This window comes from Thalassophryne amazonica, chromosome 6 (genome assembly GCF_902500255.1).
Source record: "Thalassophryne amazonica chromosome 6, fThaAma1.1, whole genome shotgun sequence".
Taxonomy (NCBI): Eukaryota; Metazoa; Chordata; class Actinopteri; order Batrachoidiformes; family Batrachoididae; genus Thalassophryne; species Thalassophryne amazonica.
Genome location: NC_047108.1, coordinates 60,973,005 through 60,995,214, shown reverse-complemented (window position 1 = coordinate 60,995,214; position 22,210 = coordinate 60,973,005). Strand labels below are relative to the sequence as shown.

General features: G+C 39.6%; 1 protein-coding gene across 1 annotated transcript in view; it reads left to right on the top strand.

The window, feature by feature from the left end:
• The window catches only part of slc6a17 (solute carrier family 6 member 17), a 67,513-nt gene that overhangs the window by 44,537 nt on the left and 766 nt on the right, over positions 1-22,210 (top strand). The window contains exons 9-10 of the mRNA XM_034172270.1: positions 4,324-4,483; positions 14,663-14,825. Of these exons, the coding sequence (XP_034028161.1) occupies positions 4,324-4,483; positions 14,663-14,825 (323 nt within the window). The remainder of the gene's footprint in view (positions 1-4,323; positions 4,484-14,662; positions 14,826-22,210) is intronic.

Sequence of the window (22,210 nt, the reverse complement as noted above, 5' to 3'; positions counted from 1 at the left end):
GCCCGATTTGTCGCTAGTCGTTTTTAACAAAGAAAATGCTGCTAAGAGGATTAGGAAAGTCTCCGGTTCAACTCAGAACAGAAAAAATGCTCCCATGTTTACACCAAAAGATCGCTGATTCGCTCATTTCGCTGTCAATCAAAAAGGGATTCAGCCTCAGACAGATCATCCAATCATCATGCAGAAGCTGAGCGTCCGGGCCAGCCGAGGCCAGCCCACTGCCCCATAGACCCCCAGACACGCTGAGCGTCCGATGGGCGGGACAAAGCCCAGCATTTATCCAATGACTCGTCTCGTTTCGCAGCATGCTTTGTGTCGCTCAGCGTCCACACTGTTTAAAGCACTGTGAAGCTGCGGGTTTGAGTGAGAGGAAAGCTGCGTCGTTACTAGTGATAAGAAGCTGATTCTGAACAAAAGTTGAGCGCGTTGTAGCGCATATTTAGTCAATGACATGTACACACAACAGTATATATTTGATCACTTATTTTTTGACATTTTAGGGGAAGCTGAGCTTCCCTTGCAGTCTTAGAGCAATCGCCTCTGGCTTTAAGACACCTAAAGCACTTTACACTAAACGAACGGAGCATTTAGCAAATAATGACAACAAAAATTGTAATATTGGACATGCAAACCTACCTTTGTCTTGTTGTTTTTTCTCGTCTTCCAACTTCTTTTTTCTTTTCTCCGCTCCAGAGGGATAATTTATTTTCTGAGACATGACTTGCACTCACTTTGTTCCTCACGATTAGTCATCGACCACCTGATCCAAGCGGTGCATCTAAATTTGCCCAACGGTGGCAGCAGCCAACAGGAGGCATCAATTAACGTAGTATTGGTATTTTGTCAAAATGAATTAATTTTTTTCGGGTGTAATACCATTTCGTTTAAATTATTCAATATTATTTTAATTTCATGTATACATTTACTTTTTTATCACAACGTGTCGGTGCTCTCGGGGCCCCCTGGTGGCGTGGAGGCCCTAAGCGACCACGTAGTTGGCGTATGCCTTGGGCCGGCTCTGCACGCACACACCTACACACGCATACACGTGCACGCACACAACACACATACACAAGCACACACACATGCATACACACACACACACACACACAAAACAAATCCACTGCGCTGTAAGCTGCATGGCGTCTTTTTTTTTTTTTTTTTTTTTGCTGTACTGAGGAAATGCACAGCTTTTTTTTTTTTTCTTGGTAATACACACGCCACAAGCGCCTTCCCACTTGTGTGAGCACGCACCACTTACATTCTTTCAATGGAACATATATTTAATTTGGTGACAGCTGGAACATACCATTCAACGAGGCAAAGCCTCGTTGAATGGTATGTTCACATGGGATGAATTTTTTATTTTGGGTGAGAGGATTTTAACCACAGGCTGCGGTCCTGGCTCCACGTCCACACTGCGCTCCTGGACTGCCGTTGGAGGTGAGATTCATGTTTATTAATGATGTCACAGCCTGGCACAACAGTTCCACATCATATCTCCTACAGAGTTAGAAGTTGATCATATATTACAGTGGTGAGATCCATTCAGCTCTGAGTCTGACACGTGCAATGATGTGTTACTGCGCACCCCTGAGAAGTGCAGCTGCCCATGGTATATACAGTTATGATGGAGACATTAGTTCACATTATTTACGTCACCCATGTGAAGGAATGGATAAATATCTGTACTGTAAAGTCTGTTTTGGATATAACAGCTTGTTCAGATTTGCGGTGGTGTGCGCACAGTCGCGCACAGTGCTTTCGGTTTGCTGTTCACATTCACTGTACATTACAATAATTCAGAATTATTGCCATGAGGAAGCATGCCACATACACAGTGGTGGGCACAGCTAACCAAAAAGTTAGCTTAGATAACTGGTAATCAGCTAACTGAAAAGTTAACTTTTTTTAATGCTAAACCGATAAACTGCCTAAAAACTTATCGGGAAATGCAGATAACCGATAACTTTAAATTTTGCCTCAAATACACTCTCAGCTACTAAGAAGCTGATTCTGAGTTTAAACGCTTCCAAAGCTTCTAACAAAACCAATGGCGATCACAAACCCAAACAGCCAATGAGCCAGCGCTTCTGTCTTTGTGCGCTCTGCCCCATGCTATAGAAAAGTATCATTTACCCTTACCCTGACAGGATACAGTGGTCCAGCGATGAGGCAGAGGTTTGAATTATGGTTTTGCTTTATAAATAAAATTATTCCAGATAGAATAACTACATTAATGTAAACGCTTAAAATGTACAAAGTGATATATAACACATATCTGTTCATTTTAAAATAATGCACTAATTCTGAAGATTTGAACATTAACACACAGGTGCCCAGAGGGAATTATGGGTAAACTAAGCCTCCGCTAATACTGAATGGTTGATTGATTCATTCTCTGATTCTATGTAAAAACCAACACAAGTGAATCAGTGTAACGTGTTGGTGTTTACAAATAAATGTACTATCAAAAAACTTTCTCGTGTGTGGTTCGAATTGTGTGGCGGTAGGAATCACCTTTTGAATGCTTGAATAATGATGTCAGTCACACAAAGAAATCAAATAATAGTGAAAACATGTTCGGTGCGGTGTCATAAAGCATCAATCAGTCGCTCCGTGAGGAGTAATAACATCCAATCAGTTAGCTGCTTGGTGCAGTGTTATAACAGATCAATCAGTCGCTCCGTGAGACTTCATAACATCAAGCCGGGTTCACATGGCAAGATAATTAGGCCGATATCAGACCCGATCTTCCCCTTCCAACAATCTTAAGGAGGCCCAGACAATCGTGATGATGGTAAATATAATCTTATCAGCTATTCCTGCCCTGTGTGGTGTGTTAAGAAGGATGCAAGGAGTTAAATGTGACATGCAGCCAATCAGAAAGCGAGATGTTTGACCTGGGAATGTTCGTGTGTGAAATCTGTTCATGTGCATTGTTTTTACCGTGTGGCTGACACCACACACTGCACAACTAAACCTGTCAGATCTATGATTTTTTTATCTCCACGTATGTGGTCTCTCAGGTTTTGGAAACCTACAGATAATTTTTAAATCCTGCGGTCGACAGATAATAACCGGTCGCCAGTAGATGGCAGTGTTCTATGCATTTTGATGCCGGTTATATCACACGGCCTGAATCACAACAAACTTTTCGGCTTTTGGAGAAGCAACCTGGGCTTCTTCTGGCATTTTTACATCAACAAATACAATAACAACGTCTATAAACCCAGAGAATATATTCACGAGAGTTTTAGGCACAATATACAAAGAGTTTAATGCTTAATCCTTGTGGAGCCTGATCAGAGCGTCTCAAATGCATTTCTCCTGTCGTGAACTTTTACCCAGAATGCACTGCGCACACACCATGTCCACACTAAAACCTTTAAAACTGGTTCAGTACTTTAAAACTAAAACATATATCTGATATTTTCACTTTATAAAACTTCAGACGTGACGTTAATTTAAATAACTTGTCCGAAATTAGTTTGGTTAAAATTCTAACCATAAGTTAAAACCGTATGCCTTTGGCTGACTTAGATTATATTGCCATTGTATCATTATGGGTCAAAAGAAGTGAGCTTTTTTTCTTTTCTATGACTAGTTCTCCTAGTTCTCAGTTTCTTCTAGAACTAGCTCTTCTCTTCTCTAGAGGACAGAACTATGCATCTGCTACAAAAAGCTACGTCTGCAAAAAATGTTAGCGGACTAAAAATGATCAGACCAAAGCTTATCGGAAGATAATTGATCTGATGATGGTTTTCAAAGTTATCTGAAAAGCTAATGAAAACATGATGATGATAATGATAATGAAAACATTATCTTCGATAATTAGCGGTTAGCGAATTAGCAGAACTGTGCCCACCACTGCACATACATATAGACAGTCCCTTTGCACTCCGGGGGGGAATTACTATATGTGGCATGTGCAGGTCATACCAGCAGGTTTTGCCATGCTAGATCCATCTCGAGGTTCCCTCGTATGCACTCAAATCATTTCAGATCCTGTTTTTCTGCCATCAGAATATGTAAATTGCAGTCAGATGGTCCTCAGATTGCACATGGACCACTGTCGGATAGGTGTCCTATCTCGATGGTGCCCGGAGGGTTTTGAAAATGTGCATCACACTCGGGGCCGCCGGCCAATTTTGACCAACTATGTGGACTCTCGCAGATGGCTGTCAAAGTGTTTTGGAACTGAAATCTGACACATTTTGGATGTGCACCGATTCATCATTTTGACGCCATTCGGCTATGTGTGACGGGGGTATAATGCTTGACTGGTTCTGACTGGCTGCCTATTTGTCTTCTTTCCAACAGTTGTTTGCTGTATCATAGCGTTCTTATTGGGCCTGCTGTTTGTGCAGCGCTCAGGGAACTACTTTGTTACCATGTTTGATGACTACTCCGCTGGTTTGCCTCTGACCATCGTGGTGATCTTGGAGAACATCAGCGTAGCCTGGATCTACGGTGCTAAAAGGTAACAAAGCAGAGTGGACTTGGCAGGGGTCACTGACCATGCTATTTCAAAATGTCATTAGTCGATTTCAAAACATGTAATTTTTGGATGAAGCTGACCTTCTGACATTCATGATGCTGAATCTGTGGTCTGTCAAAAAGACAGCATTCTGCACCCGGTGTTCAGCTGTATGAATATAAGGTGGGAGGCAAACAATGGATGTGCCAACAAAAATACATAATTTGTGTCACGTGACCGCTGAAGGTTGCTGAAGGCCTCCACAGGCAGTGTCTCAATGTGACTGCAGTCTGCCATCCAGCACTTAGTCAGTGTGGTGAAAACAAGCATCTCATAACCTACACAGCAAAATCACCAGTGTTAAATTAACACTAGAAAGATTTGTGTCCAATGATTCCAGTGTGAAATTTACAGTTTAGAAAGTATTGATTCAACTCAATCAGTATTAAATCAGCAGTGTCCATGTCAAATTAATACCAACAGTGTTAAAGTTAACACTAGAAAAGCATTCATTTAACACAAAATAGCGCGGACACACATAGGACACACATGATTTAACAATTTCTAGTGTTAATTTTTTTTTCAATATTTATTTCATTTATTTAAAAGAAAAACAGAAAAGCAGAAATGAATATATTACAAGACATTGAATGAAAAGGAGCAGAGGGAAGAACAAGTCTTATATTTTCTGCCCCTTTTTACAATACAATCTTTCAATTTTAAGCATCATTATTCAACATTATTTAACAGATTACATTTTTTTTACTTTGTCACATACCACTGACTTATTTCATAATTTTAGCCATTATTTAAAAGATTACATTTTTAACAGGTTACATTTTAGACTTAAACATTTTAGACATTATTAACAGATTACATTTTAGACTTTGTCACAACCCACTGACTTAATTCATAGTTTCATACTTACTTAATACATCTAGTTTAATACGTTTTTTAAATAATTTAAGCGACCTTGATTCTTTGATTTCTTTGTTGAGGTTGTTCCATAATTTTACACCATTAACTGCAATACTCCGTTTGTTTACTTTGGTTCTGAATCTTGGTTTTTTAAAGACTTCTATTCCTTTCAAATTATAACTACTTACTCTTTTTTTCAAACATATTTTGAATGTTTACTGGTAAGGTATTTTTATTAGCTTGGTGCATTGTTTGTAATATTTTCAAATCAACTAAATCATGAAATTTAAGTACCCTATACTTAATGAATAATGGATAAGATGGATCTCTAAAACGACTATTGCTAATCATTTTTAAAGCTCTTTTCTGCAGAATAAATAATGGTTGTGTACGAATAAGTTTTACATGTTGATCCCCAGATTTCTACACAATAAGTTAAATATGGGACAATCAATGAATTGTACAATGTTAATAAACCATAACTATTCAACGAAAATTTTACTTTATGCAAAACAGCAATGGCTTTCGCTATTTTTCCTTTTGTGTAATTTATGTGTGACTTCCATGTAAGATCTTCATCAATCATGACTCCTAGAAATTTCATTTCTTTTACCCTTTGTATGTCCATTCCATCTATTTTTAATGACACATCATTTTTTTTCCACTCTGTCATTAAACAATATGAAATTTGTCTTATTAAGATTTAGTGACAATCTGTTTATATCAAACCAATGTTTAACTTTTTCCAACTCTGTATTTATCACTTGTACTACTTCCTGTATATCTGATCCAGAGTAAAATAATGTTGTATCATCAGCAAATAATATGCTGCCAAGTACTTTAGATACATTCACAAGTCACTGATATACAAAATAAACAGTTTGGGTCCAAGTACCAACCCTTGTGGTACTCCATAAATAATGTTACACAATTCTGATTTAGTATTATTTATCTGAACAAAATGTTTTCTATTTTCTAAGTAGCTTTTTACCCACTGATGTGCAATACCTCTAATTCCATATTGTTGTAACTTGTGAAGCAATCTTGAGTGGTCGATAACATCAAAAGCTTTTTTCAGGTTGATAAAAATACTTACAAAATAATCCTTATTATCTATTGTTGTTGATATTTTCTCTGTTAATTCCATAATTGCCATAGCTGTCAAATGTTTTGTTCTGAATCTATACTGAGCATTATTTAAAATATGATGTTTCTCAATGAATTTGTCCAACCTTGTCACAAAAACTTTTTCCATAATTTTAGAAAACTGTGGAAGCAATGACACTGGCCTGTAATTTGAAAAATTATGTTTGTCTCCATTTTTATATAATGGGACTACCTTGGCAATTTTAATTTCGTCTGGAAAAATTCCTGTTGACAGATTACAAATGTAAGTGAATGGTTCAGTAACAGTTTCTATTATACTTTTTACAGTCATCATGTCTAAATCTTCATAGTCAGTTGATCTTTTGCTTACACAGTTTTTTTACAATATTTCTTATTTCATCTTTTTCCACATTGTCAAGGAAAATACTATTGACCGTATTTACAAGTGTATTTAATTTATCTTCTACTATTAGTTTATTTCCCACCACACTTGATCCAACATTTGAAAAATAATAATTAAACTCATTTGCAACTTCTTTTATGTCATATATCTCTTTATTTTCCTTGACAAAGTAATTTGGAAAAGTTGATTTCGCTCCATCACTTTTAATCACACTATTTATAATTCCCCATGTTGCCTTTATATTATCTTTACTCTTATTTAATTGTTCACTATATTTTTTTTGTTTCCTAATTATTGTCAATAGTTTATTTTTATTTTTGTTTTGTATCTGTGTTCTGTTTACTTTGTTTGCATTTTTAAAAAGCACCTATATAAATAGTTTTTCTTTACACAAGCATTTTTTATTCCCTTAGTCAGCCATGGTTTATTTACTCTTTTCTTACTAATTTTTTTTATTAATTTACAGTTTTTATTATATGATTTCATCAGTATTTTCATAAATGAATTATATGCTACATTAACGTCGCCGACATAAACTTCTTCCCAATTTTGATTTTTAAGGTCATAATTTAATGCCTCTAAGGCTTTTACTGACTTATCTCTTTTAAAATTTATAACAGTTTTTTTCTTGTACCAATTTTTGTATTTAAATATTGAAAAAAATCTGGTAAATGATCACTAAGATCTGTCATCAAGATCCCATTCTTAATAATTTCATCTGTTCTATTTGTGAATATATTGTCAATTACAGTTGCACTTTGCGATGTAATTCTGGTTGGTTTTGTTATCAAGGGGAATAAACCCAAACTATACATTGAATTCACAAAATCACTTGTTCTTTGGCAACTGGACCTTTCTATATTAATGTTAAAGTCTCCACACATAAAAAGTGTTTTGTTTTTGATTTGATGGAATAATTCTATTATTTTATCTGTAAATTTCACAACGCAAGAGTCTGGTGCTCTGTATACACAACTGATTAGAATATTCTTAGATGTTTCATGTACAATTTCCACTGTTACAATTTCTATGACATCATCTATAATTGTCATTTCTTCTACAATTGTACATGTCAGATCTGTTTTTGTGTACAAAGCAATACCTCCGCCTTTTTATCTCTTCTGTTTACAAAATACAGCTCATATCCCTCCATTTGAACATCAGCCATGAGGTCATTTTTAAGCCAAGATTCTGTGATTGCAACAATGCTGAATCTATTTTTAAACTGATTTAAATAATCTTTTATTTTTTACATTTTACAATACAAGCTTCGGCTGTTTATATGTATGAGTGACAGGGTATCTTCTGTAATTTCTTCTTTAATTTTTTCACTATTTAGCTGTTCTTCCATATAATACTCACAACCAATTGTTTTTAAGTCAGATATACTTTCATCAATGTTGGTGTCTATATCATATATTTTATCATCTGTTTCCATGTTTGATCTGATTTTTGTTGGTCAAATTACCAACTGACGTCATACTTACATAATTGTCTATTCAGGTCTGTATTTTGTAAGGTCATCCTTGTTTTTTATTTGTATGACATTTGTTCCTTCTTTCACTCTAATCCACACCCTACAGTTCCAGACCCATGTAGCAACAATGTGTTTCTGTTTTTTTAGTAGTCTTGCTTCCCTAGCAATATCTGCATTTTTTTTTCATTAGATGCTCATTTATATAGACACTTGTTCCTTTCAGATTCTTTGCCTGTCTTAATAAGTCATTTTTGTATTTTCTGCTTATAAATCGTATAATAATGGTAGATAGTTTATTTTTACTATCTTTGGATGGAATAGTATGACAGTCTGATATAATGTCTTGATGGATGACAACACCTTTTTGATAGAAAAAATTTGTAACTTGTTCCAATGTTTGAAGTTCTTCAGGTGGTGCATCCTCCCCATTGGCTCCACTTGAATCCACTACCCTTGCATAAGACCGATGTTTTTTTTTCTAAACCAGATATTATAACATCATCTTTTCTAGAGTATTGTTCAAGTTCATCCACACGTTGTTCAAGCTTCTTAATAATCTTGTCCTTCTCTTTAACAAGATTTTTGAGCTCTTTAATCTCCTCCGTCAACTTGTCTAGATTAGACATGTCTTTTGATATACAATTTAATGAGGTCTTTATCTCCTCTATGTCTTCCTCAAGTTTATCCGTTTTCTTAGGTGGTGCCATGTTGACTATTGTGATTTAGTACTGGCCACTATTAATTGTGAAACAATTCTCACTTATAGTCTCCACCACCACAGGTCCGGTCGCAGCACACCGACCCGCCCCGATGTTAACCTCGGATATAGCCGCCACCAGCCTCAGTCGTAGCCTCCGTTAGCCTCGGATGTAGCCGCCGGTAGCCTCAGATGTAGCCGCCGCCAGCCTCGGATGTAGCCGTCGCCAGCCTCGGATGTAGCTGCCGCCAGCCTCGGTTGTAGCAGCCATTAGCCTCGGATGTAGCCGCCGCTAACCTCGGTTGTAGCGGCCGTTAGCCTCGGCTGTAGCCGCTGCCAGCCTCGGCTGTAGCCGCTGCCAGCCTCGGATGTAGCCGCCGCCAGCCTCGGATGTAGCCGCCGCAAGCCTCGGATGTAGCCGCCGCTAGCCTCGGATGTAGCCGCCGCCAGCCTCAGATGTAGCCGCTGTTAACCTCGGTTGTAGCGGCCGTCGCTAGCCTCGGATGTAGCCGCTGTTAACCTCGGTTGTAGCGGCCGTTAGCCTCGGATGTAGCCGCCGCCAGCCTCGGATGTAGCCGCTGTTAACCTCGGTTGTAGCGGCCGTCGCTAGCCTCGGATGTAGCCGCTGTTAACCTCGGTTGTAGCGGCCGTCACTAGCCTCGGATGTAGCCGCCGTTAGCCTCTGTCAGCTCCTCTTTTGCCTCTCCGCCTGGGCACCGGGTCCGCCACACCAGTTTGTCGTAGAGATTGACACTGTCAATTTTGCTGTGTGCCTTCCTCTATCTGGATATATGTTTAGCACAGTTTAATTTTTCTCTCACGATATGTTACACACAGATTTATGCTAAAAGTGAATTTTGGAACATCATCAATTACATCTGGCAGTTCAGATGACAAAGTGGAGCACTGAGTGCAATTGAGGTTTACTATGATGCAAATTCAAATCCAGCTCAGAAATAGACTTTGTTGAAATTGAAATTTCATTTTTGTATTTTTAAAATGATCTGTTTGACACATAGAAAAGCGGTAGAGAATGGACAGTCTTGCATTTCATCATGAGATAAAATTGACATCTAAGTATCATAGTTGTTGCTCAAAAACATTATTACTATTAGTTCATCAACAAGGGTAAAATGTTTCATGTTTGTGGTGTGCAGGCCCTGCTCCAAAATGATCCATAAACGACATATACATGGCAGAGCCTCCATCATGACTCTCTCCACTGTATGGTGATACGTTAGCCTCTGATTTACACATGACAAGCCAAAATTGTTAAGAATGGTTGAAAATAACAGTTTGTCACCAGTTATGTATGATAGTATAAAAGTCATCTGCGCCTTCATCTCACAGCACACTCCTAACACAGGAGTCAAGCTAATCGTTAACACACACCACACAACATAATAACGGTTGCTCAGCAGGGATTGCTTGGTCACCGTGTCACTTCAGGCTTTGCAAAACAGTCAAATATTTTCAGTATTGTCTGAGCAGTTCTTGAACACATCACTGTCATCTGTGACTTGTTTACTCTTCATATGTGTTGTGCTTTTCTACATTCATACATCATTATACAAATAACAAGAGCAATCAGAGGTTTGTGATGTCTCCCAATCCGGATCACCTCCAAAATTCAGTGGAGTCTTCCATGCCCTAATATCTATGTGTGGTTCAAATTTGGTAATCGCAGTGAAACAGTTTTGAAGTAATCCTGCAAAGCGTTTATAAAGGGAAAACTCGATCCAGAATCTGGATGCAGATCCGGATCACTTCCCAAATTTAATGGAGTCTTCCATGGCCTAATATGTATCCGTGGAGAAAATTTGGTGAGAATCCGTGGAGTACTTTCAAGATTAGGCTTAAAACTTTCCTTTTTGCTAAAGCTTATAGTTAGGGCTGGATCAGGTGACCCTGAACCATCCCTTAGTTATGCTGCTATAGACGTAGACTGCTGGGGGGTTCCCATGATGCACTGTTTCTTTCTCTTTTTGCTCTGTATGCACCACTCTGCATTTAATCATTAGTGATCGATCTCTGCTCCCCTCCACAGCATGTCTTTTTCCTGGTTCTCTCCCTCAGCCCCAACCAGTCCCAGCAGAAGACTGCCCTTCCCTGAGCCTGGTTCTGCTGGAGGTTTCTTCCTGTTAAAAGGGAGTTTTTCCTTCCCACTGTAGCCAAGTGCTTGCTCACAGGGGGTCGTTTTGACCGTTGGGGTTTTACATAATTATTGTATGGCCTTGCCTTACAATATAAAGCGCCTTGGGGCAACTGTTTGTTGTGATTTGGCGCTATATAAAAAAAAATTGATTGATTGATTGATAGTTTTGACGTACTCCTTCAAAGTCTATATTAAGTGAAACATGATTCAGAATCCAGATCTGCATCCAGATCACTTCCAAAATTTAATGGAGTCTTCCTTCGCTTGAGCAAGAAACATCTCCTGGATGCACTGGGACACTTCATCAGTGATGTATCCTGGGGTCATTGAGTGTTTCAGGTCTCACAACATCAGACACCATCACCCAGGTGACCCAGCCAGGGTTGATCAGGTCTTGGCTAGTGTCACAGCAGCAGCCCATGGATCAGCCCTCTTCAATCATAGCCACCTGGTGGCTTTCTCTGCAGCCTCGCTTGTGGCCTTCTTCTTGGCTGCTCCTGTGATGCCCAGCCAACTGAGAACCTTGCAGAGCAAGCATTCTGCAATCCCTCCACAGCCAACTTCTACGGGTTCGTAGTAAGTCCTCCAGCCTTGGTTCCTGCACTGGTCCACCAGCTCTTGATACTTGGCCCGTTTCCTCTCGTTTGCTTCTTCTATGCGCTCCTCCCACGGCACTGTGAGTTCCAGATATTTTGAAGCTTTGGAGGTGACGATCAAGTCTGGTCGTAGCGATGTTATGGCAATGTGCTGTGGGAACTTCAACTGCTTTCCAAGATCAGCTGGAATCGGACGCAGAAGAAGTCTGCCTGCATGATGCTTGCCCAGGTGATCCTGCGCTGCAGTGAACTCTCCCACTTTGTCCATGCTCCTTGCTGCCGGAGTCCTACCGTTCCTCCTTCACCCATGCATGGACCTCCTCCTGGAGGAGGTCTAATATCTACAGTGAGGCAAAAAAGTATTTAGTCAGTCCCTGATTGTGCATGTTCTCCTCCTTAGAAAGATGAGAGAGGTCTGTAATTTTCATCATAGGTACACATCAATTATGAGAGACAAAATGAGAAAAAGAATCCAGAAAATCACATTGTAGGATTTTTAAATCCTACAATGGTGGAAAATAAGTATTTGGTCACCCACAAACAAGCAAGATTTCTGGCTCTCACAGACCTGTAACTTCTTCTTTAAGAAGCTCTTCTGTTCTCCACCTGTTATCTGTATTAATGGCACCTGTTGGAACTCATTATCTGTATAAAAGACACCTGCCCACAGCCTCAAACAGTCAGACTCCAAACTCAACCATGGCCAAGACCAAAGAGTTGTTGAAGGACACCAGGAAGAAAATTGTAGATGTGCACCAGGCTGGGAAGAGTGAATCTACAATAGTCAAGCAGGTTGGTGTGAATAAATCAACTGTGGGAGCAATTGTAAGAAAATGGAAGACATAAAAGACCATCCCTTGATCTGGGGCTCCACGCAAGATGTCATCCCGCGGGGTCAAAATGATCATGAGAACGGTGAACTACATGGAGGGACATGAAGAATCACCTGCAGAGAGCTGGGACCATAGTAACAAAGGCTACACACTACGCAGAGAGGGACTCAAATCCTGCAGTGCCAGGCATGTCCCCCTGCTTAAGACAGTACATGTCAGGCCCATCTGAAGTTTGCCAGAGAGTATATGAATGATCCAGAAGAGGATTGGGAGAATATCATGTGGTCAGATGAAACCAAAATAGAACATTTTGGTAAAAACTCAACTTGTCGTGTTTGGATGAAGACGAATGCTGAGTTGCATTCCAGGAACACCATACCTACTGTGAAGCATGGGGGTGGAAACATCATGCTTTGGGGCTTTTTTCCTGCAAAGGGGACAAGCCGACTGATCTGTGTTAAGGGAAGAATAAACGGGGCCATGTATTGTGAGATTTTAAGCCAAAACCTCCTTCCATCAGTGAGAGCACTGAAGATGCAACGTGGCTGGGTTTTCCACAATGACAATGATCCCAAACACACCGCTCAGGCAACAAAGTGGTGGCTCCGCAAAAAGCATTTCAAGTCTCCAGACATCAACCCCATAGAAAATTTGTTGAGGGAGTTGAAAATCCATGTTGCCCAGCGTCAGCCCCAAAACATTACTGCTCTAGAGGAGATCTGCATGGAGGAATGGGCCAAAATACCAGCTACAGTGTCTGCAAACCTGGTGAAGACTTACAGAAAACATTTGACCTCTGTCATTGCCAAGAAAGATTATGTTACAAAGTATTGAGTTTAACTTTTGTTATTGACCAAATACTTATTTTCCACTATAATTTACAAATAAATTCTAAAAATCCTACAATGTGATTTCCTAGATTTTTTTTTCTCATTTTGTCTCTCATATTTGAAGTGTACCTATGATGAAAATTACAGACCTCTCTCATCTTTCTAAGTAGGAGAACTTGCACAATCAGGGACTGACTAAATATTTTTTTGCCCCACTGTATCTGTGGTGAAAATTTGGTAAGAATCCGTGCAGTAGTTTTTGTTTTAGTGCAGTAGTTTTTGACGTAAACAGACTGACAGACAAATAAATAACCACTGATGATATTATTATGTCCTTGGCAGACGTAATGAATGTTTATTCAACGAGGCCTCATTGAATGTACATTCCATCTTTCATCTCATAAAATATTCTTACCATGGCATGAATGAAAACACATTCATTATTTGTTTAATGTAACACCTAAAATAGATCCTTGTCATTTGATATTTTATTAATTTATAAACAATAGAAGAGGGACTTACGTTTTGGTGTGCGTCACTGGTCCTTTGAGGTCAAGTGGTTCCAAACAGTCCAACATGAACTTTAAATAGCAGTCCAATCCAAAATTGTTCTCAGTATATATTTGTATAGAGTGACTATTATGAAACGCCTAAATAGATCTTTGTCATTTGATTGGTGGTTTGTATGTCACGTGATATGGATTATTCGTCCCATTTGCCATTTTGTTCCATTTACCATGCAATTTTGGTTCCATACGTTTTGCACCATTGCATGCCGCGAACACCTTGACAATGGGAACGACGCTTAGTTGAAAAACAAACATGGCGGGGTTTGTTTTTGTGACAGACGATGATTTGTATTGCTATTAAAAGTTCATGTTGGACTGTTTGGAACCTCCACACACCAAATTGTAAGTCCCTTTTCTCTTGTATATAAATTAAAAAATATCAAATGACAAGGATTTATTTTAGGTGTTATATAAAACAAATAATGAATGGTTTTTCATTTGTGCAATGCAAAGAACGTTCTTACCATTGCACTCACAAACATTCATTATTTGTATATTAACATGTAGTGCACTCTGTTTTTATTTATGTGTTGTATGCATATGTTTGTTTCCTCACAGACTGCATATCTGATCAAACAGATTTTTTTCTTCTCCCAGGTTCATGCAGGACCTGGAGGACATGCTTGGTTTTAGGCCATACACATTCTATTTCTACATGTGGAAGTACGTGTCGCCAGCTGTCCTGGTGGTGCTCATCTCTGCCACCATCATTGAGATGGTCGTCGTTCCAGCAGGATATAACGTCTGGGTGGAGGAGGAGGTCAGTGCTTCCATCTGATTGTTTATAAGATACAGAAACAAAAAAAAGGCAAAGAAAGAAGGACAATAATGTTAATAACTGGCTGTTCTTGATTATTCCATAAATGATTCCTGCAAAGCATCTTGTCAGTATTTATTCAGAAATAAGGTTGGGTATTGATAAGATTTTATTGATATCGATGCCATTATCGATTCCGCTTATCAATCCGATTCCTTATTGATTCCCTTATCAATACTTCTTGTGAATTTTCTGTGTACTAAAAGCAGGCTTTACAGGTTTTCTGTGTCAACAACATTTTATTAAGTCTTAAACTAAATAAATATGAAATTGGTCACTGGCTCCTTGATCTCTGGACATAAGTAGAAATACAAGCCCAGTTCCAATGAAGTTGGGACCTTGTGTAAAATGTAAATAAAAGCAGAATGCAATGATTTGCAAATCCTCTTCAACTTATATTCAGTTGAATACACCACAAAGACAAGATATTTAATGTTCAAACTGATAAACTTTATTGTTTTTGTGCAAATATTTGCTCATTTTGAAATGGATGCCTGGAACACGTTTCAAAAAAGCTGGGACAGTGGTATGTTTACCACTGTGTTAACTCACCTTTCCTTCTAACAACACTCAATAAGCGTGTGGCAACTGAGGACACTAGTTGTTGAAGCTTTGTAGGTGGAATTCTTTCCCATTCTTGCTTGATGTACGACTTCAGTTGTTCAACAGTCCGGAGTCTCCGTTGTCATATTTTGCGCTTCATAATGCGTCACATTTTCAATGGGCAAAAGGTCTGGACTGCAGGCAGGCCAGTCTAGTACCCGCACTCTTTTACTACGAAGCCACGCTGTTGTAACACATGCAGATTGTGGCTTGGCATTGTCTGGCTGAAATAAGCAGGGACGTCCCTGAAAAAGACGTTGCTTGGATGGCACCATGTGTTGCTCCAAAACCTGGATGTACCTTTCAGCATTGATGGTGCCATCACAGATGTATAAGTTGCCCATGCTATGGGCACTAACACACCCCCATACCATCACAGATGCTGGCTTTTGAACTTTGCACTGGTAACAATCTGGATGGTCTTTTTCCTCTTTTGTCCAGAGGACACAAAAACAATTTGAAATGTGGACTCATCAGACCACAGCACACTTTTCCACTTTGTCTGTCCATTTCAAATGAGCTCGGGCCCAGAGAAGGTGGCAGCGTTTCTGGATGTTGTTGATGTATGGCTTTTGTTTTGCATGGTAGAGTTTTAATTTGCACTTGTAGATGTAGCTACGAACTGTGTTAACTGACAATGGTTTTCTGAAGTGTTCCTGAGCCCATGTGGTAAGATCCTTTACACAATGATGTTGGTTTTTAATGCAGTGCCGCCTGAGGGATCAAAAGTCACGGGAATTCAATGTTGGTTTTCGACCTTGCCGCTTAAATGTAGAAAGTTCTCCAGATTCTCTGAATCTTCTGATTACATTATGGACTGTCGATGATAGAATCCCTAAATTCCTTGCAATTGAGCTTTGAGAAATATTGTTCTTAAACTGTTGGACTATTTTTTTTCACGCAATTGTTCACAAAGTGGTGATCCTCGCCCCATCTTTGCTTATGAACGTCTGAGCCTTTTGGGGATGCGCCTTTTATACCCAATCATGACACTCACAGTTAGTGTCCTCAGTTCCCAAACGCTTATTGAGTGTTGTTAGAAGGAAAGGTGATGTAACACAGTGGAAAACATATCACTGTCCCACCTTTTCTGAAACGTGTTGCAGGCATCCATTTCAAAATGAGCAAATATTTGCATAAAAACAATAAAGTTTATCAGTTTGAACATTAAATATCTTGTCATTGTGGTGTATTCAATTGATTATAGGTTGAAGAGGATTTACAAATCATTGTATTCTGTTTTTATTTATATTTTACACAATGTCCCAACTTCTTTGGAATTGCGGTTGTAAACAAAATCTGTAGTTTTTGTCAAAAGTATTTCCTTTCAGACATTATTGGCACAAATTTAACTCCATACCTCTGAGCTCAGCCGGCTGTGCTGCACGTCAGGATGTAATTCATAAAGAATGCAGGACGTCTCATTTGGGGAGGGAAAAAACTTTTCTATTACAACATTTGAAAAGAGGTGTCATTTGATTTAAAACGGCGATTCGCTTTGAAGTTATTAATTCCGACTAGACTCTAACTTGACTCAGTAGAGAGCGGCGCAGCGTTTGGAGCTGTACAAACGGAATGGAGGATGATTCTCGTTTCTTGCCTGCAATTGCTACTGGTGGTTGGCTCTCACTGCGGTATTGTATCACTTCCTGTTCCGGAGCACAGCGGTGTTTTGCTGTATCTGTTAGCTGTTTAATCTGCGCAGTTAGATTGATCTAGTTACCTAGATAACGATTTGTTTCACAGTGTAATCTTCACGTGCCTTAACTAAAGCACTCCCTCTGCTGAATCACCTCTAAATTATTTACACATTATTCACTTTGTGTGTTTTTAGGAATCCGCTAGCTTAGCGCAGCTACTAGCTCTTAGCCGGTTTAGCATGGCGGCTTCTCCTGTCTCTCCTGCACTTTTTTGCTCTGGGTGTGAAATGTTTAGTTATTCCTCGGCCTCCTTTAGCAGTAATGGTACTTGTAATAAGTGTAGCTTATTCGTAGCTTTGGAGGCCAGGCTGGGCGAATTGGAGACTCGGCTCCGCACTGTGGAAAATTCTACAGCTAGCCAGGCCCCTGTAGTCGGTGCGGACCAAGGTAGCTTAGCCGCCGTTAGTTTCCCTCTGGCAGATCCCGAGCAGCCAGGAAAGAAAAAACTGGGTGACTGTGAGGAGGAAGCGTAGTCCTAAACAGAAGCCCCGTGTACACCGCCAACCCGTTCACATTTCTAACCGTTTTTCCCCACTCGACGACACACCCGCCAAGGATCAAACTCTGGTTATTGGCGACTCTGTTTTGCGAAATGTGAAGTTAGCGACACCAGCAACCATAGTCAATTGTCTTTCGGGGGCCAGAGCAGGCGACATTGAAGGAAATTTGAAACTGCTGGCTAAGGCTAAGCGTAAATTTGGTAAGATTGTAATTCACGTCGGCAGTAATGACACCCGGTTACGCCAATCGGAGGTCACTAAAATTAACATTGAATCGGTGTGTAACTTTGCAAAAACAATGTCGGACTCTGTAGTTTTCTCTGGGCCCCTCACCAATCGGACCGGGAGTGACATGTTTAGCCGCATGTTCTCCTTGAATTGCTGGCTGTCTGAGTGGTGTCCAAAAAATGAGGTGGGCTTTATAGATAATTGGCAAAGCTTCTGGGGAAAACCTGGTCTTGTTAGGAGAGACGGCATCCATCCCACTTTGGATGGAGCAGCTCTCATTTCTAGAAATCTGGCCAATTTTCTTAAATCCTCCAAACCGTGACTATCCAGGGTTGGGACCAGGAAGCAGAGTTGTAGTCTTACACACCTCTCTGCAGCTTCTCTCCCCCTGACATCCCCTCATTACCCCATCCCCATAGAGACGGTGCCTGCTCCCAGACAACCAATAACCAGCAAAAATCTATTTAAGCATAAAAATTCAAAAAGAAAAAATAATATAGCACCTTCAACTGCACCACAGACTAAAACAGTTAAATGTGGTCTATTAAACATTAGGTCTCTCTGTTCTAAGTCCCTGTTAGTAAATGATATAATAATTGATCAACATGTTGATTTATTCTGCCTTACAGAAACCTGGTTACAGCAGGATGAATATGTTAGTTTAAATGAGTCAACACCCCCGAGTCACACTAACTGCCAAAATGCTTGTAGCATGGGCCGAGGCGGAGAATTAGCAGCAATCTTCCATTCCAGCTTATTAATTAATCAAAAACCCAGACAGAGCTTTAATTCATTTGAAAGCTTGACTCTTAGTCTTGTCCATCCAAATTGGAAGTCCCAAAAAATAGTTTTATTTGTTATTATCTATCGTCCTCCTGGTCGTTACTGTGAGTTTATCTGTGAATTTTCAGACCTTTTGTCTGACTTAGTGCTTAGCTCAGATAAGATAATTATAGTGGGTGATTTTAACATCCACACAGATGCTGAGAATGACAGCCTCAACACTGCATTTAATCTATTATTAGACTCAATTGGCTTTGCTCAAAATGTAAATGAGTCCACCCACCACTTTAATCATATCTTAGATCTTGTTCTGACTTATGGTATGGAAATTGAAGACTTAACAGTATTCCCTGCAAACTCCCTTCTGTCTGATCATTTCTTAATAACATTTACATTTACTCTGATGGACTACCCAGCAGTGGGGAATACGTTTCATTACACTAGAAGTCTTTCAGAAAGCGCTGTAACTAGGTTTACGGATATGATTCCTTCTTTATGTTCTCTAATGCCATATATCAACACAGTGCAGAGTAGCTGCCTAAACTCTGTAAGTGAGATAGAGTATCTCGTCAATAGTTTTACATCCTCATTGAAGACAACTTTGGATGCTGTAGCTCCTCTGAAAAAGAGAGCTTTAAATCAGAAGTGCCTGACTCCGTGGTATAACTCACAAACTCGCAGCTTAAAGCAGATAACCCGTAAGTTGGAGAGGAAATGGCGTCTCACTAATTTAGAAGATCTTCACTTAGCCTGGAAAAAGAGTCTGTTGCTGTATAAAAAAAGCCCTCTGTAAAGCTAGAACATCTTACTACTCATCACTAATTGAAGAAAATAAGAACAACCCCAGGTTTCTTTTCAGCACTGTAACCAGGCTGACAAAGAGTCAGAGCTCTATTGAGCCGAGTATTCCTTTAACTTTAACTAGTAATGACTTCATGACTTTCTTTGCTAATAAAATTTTAACTATTAGAGAAAAAATTACTCATAACCATCCCAAAGACGTATCATTATCTTTGCTGCTTTCAGTGATGCCGGTATTTGGTTAGACTCTTTCTCTCAGATTGTTCTGTCTGAGTTATTTTCATTAGTTACTTCATCCAAACCATCAACATGTCTATTAGACCCCATTCCTACCAGGCTGCTCAAGGAAGCCCTACCATTATTAATGCTTTGATCTTAAATATATCAATCTATCGTTATTAGTTGGCTATGTACCACAGGCTTTAAGGCGGCAGTAATTAAACCATTACTTAAAAAGCCATCACTTGACCCAGCTATCTTAGCTAATTATAGGCCAATCTCCAACCTTTCTTTTCTCTACAAAATTCTTGAAAGGGTAGTTGTAAAACAGCTACCTGATCATCTGCAGAGGAATGGTCTATTTGAAGAGTTTCAGTCAGGTTTTAGAATTCATCATAGTACAGAAACAGCATTAGTGAAGGTTACAAATGATCTTCTTATGGCCTCAGACAGTGGACTCATCTCTGTGCTTGTTCTGTTAGACCTCAGTGCTGCTTTGATACTGTTGACCATAAAATTTTATTACAGAGATTAGAGCATGCCATAGGTATTAAAGGCACTGCGCTGCGGTGGTTTGAATCATATTTATCTAATAGATTACAATTTGTTCATGTAAATGGGGAATCTTCTTCACAGACTAAGGTTAATTATGGAGTTCCACAAGGTTCTGTGCTAGGACCAATTTTATTCACTTTATACATGCTTCCCTTAGGCAGTATTATTAGACGGCATTGCTTAAATTTTCATTGTTACGCAGATGATACCCAGCTTTATCTATCCATGAAGCCAGAGGACACACACCAATTAGCTAAACTGCAGGATTGTCTTACCGACATAAAGACATGGATGACCTCTAATTTCCTGCTTTTAAAGTCAGATAAAACTGAAGTTATTGTACTTGGCCCCACAAATCTTAGAAACATGGTGTCTAACCAGATCCTTACTCTGGATGGCATTACCCTGACCTCTAGTAATACTGTGAGAAATCTTGGAGTCATTTTTGATCAGGATATGTCATTCCAAGCGCATATTAAACAAATATGTAGGACTGCTTTTTTGCATTTACGCAATATCTCTAAAATTAGAAAGGTCTTGTCTCAGAGTAATGCTGAAAAACTAATTCATGCATTTATTTCCTCTAGGCTGGACTATTGTAATTCATTATTATCAGGTTGTCCTAAAAGTTCCCTGAAAAGCCTTCAGTTAATTCAAAATGCTGCAGCTAGAGTACTAGCGGGGACTAGAAGGAGAGAGCATATCTCACCCATATTGGCCTCTCTTCATTGGCTTCCTGTTAATTCTAGAATAGAATTTAAAATTCTTCTTCTTACTTATAAGGTTTTGAATAATCAGGTCCCATCTTATCTTAGGGGCCTCATAGTACCATATCACCCCAATAGAGCGCTTCGCTCTCAGACTGCAGGCTTACTTGTAGTTCCTAGGGTTTGTAAGAGTAGAATGGGAGGCAGAGCCTTCAGCTTTCAGGCTCCTCTCCTGTGGAACCAGCTCCCAATTCAGATCAGGGAGACAGACACCCTCTCTACTTTTAAGATTAGGCTTAAAACTTTCCTTTTTGCTAAAGCTTATAGTTAGGGCTGGATCAGGTGACCCTGAACCATCCCTTAGTTATGCTGCTATAGACTTAGACTGCTGGGGGGGGTTCCCATGATGCACTGAGTGTTTCTTTCTCTTTTTGCTCTGTATGCACCACTCTGCATTTAATCATTAGTGATTGATCTCTGCTCCCCTCCACAGCATGTCTTTTTCCCGGTTCTCTCCCTCAGCCCCAACCAGTCCCAGCAGAAAACTGCCCCTCCCTGAGCCTGGTTCTGCTGGAGGTTTCTTCCTGTTAAAAGGGAGTTTTTCCTTCCCACTGTCGCCAAGTGCTTGCTCACAGGGGGTCGTTTGACCGTTGGGTTTTTACGTAATTATTGTATGGCCTTGCCTTACAATATAAAGCACGTTGGGGCAACTGTTTGTTGTGATTTGGCACTATACTATAAATAAAATTGATTGATTGATTGAACAAGACAAGAGTCCCAGTTCGTGACTTTAATCTGTCAAAAAGTAACTCACGATTGACCTATTTTAATGGCTTTGAGAAGGGATAAGAAGCGGACTTGCCGCTTCTGAAAAGCAGTGAAGCAGAGAACCAACAAAGCAGCGGGTTGGAGCACTGCTTTGGTGATTCAAGCTTCAAGCAAAGCCACGCTGCAGAAGCAGTTGATTAGAGACCCGCTGCAGGGTCTGCAATCAACATAAAGAAATGATCATTTTTCTGATAAATCGTCAAAAACAGCAGCCACTCTGGAGGACCGATAAAGGACTCGTTAAGCAAAAAGGCTATTGATGTCAGTGGATCGAATCATTTCTTAATGATTCTCAAAAAGAATTGGCTCTCGATACCCATTCCTATTCAGGAATCTGCTTGACTTTCCAAACGTAGCTCTGCTCCAACTCACTTCCTCTTCCCTGTTCTTGTCTTCCTTCCAAC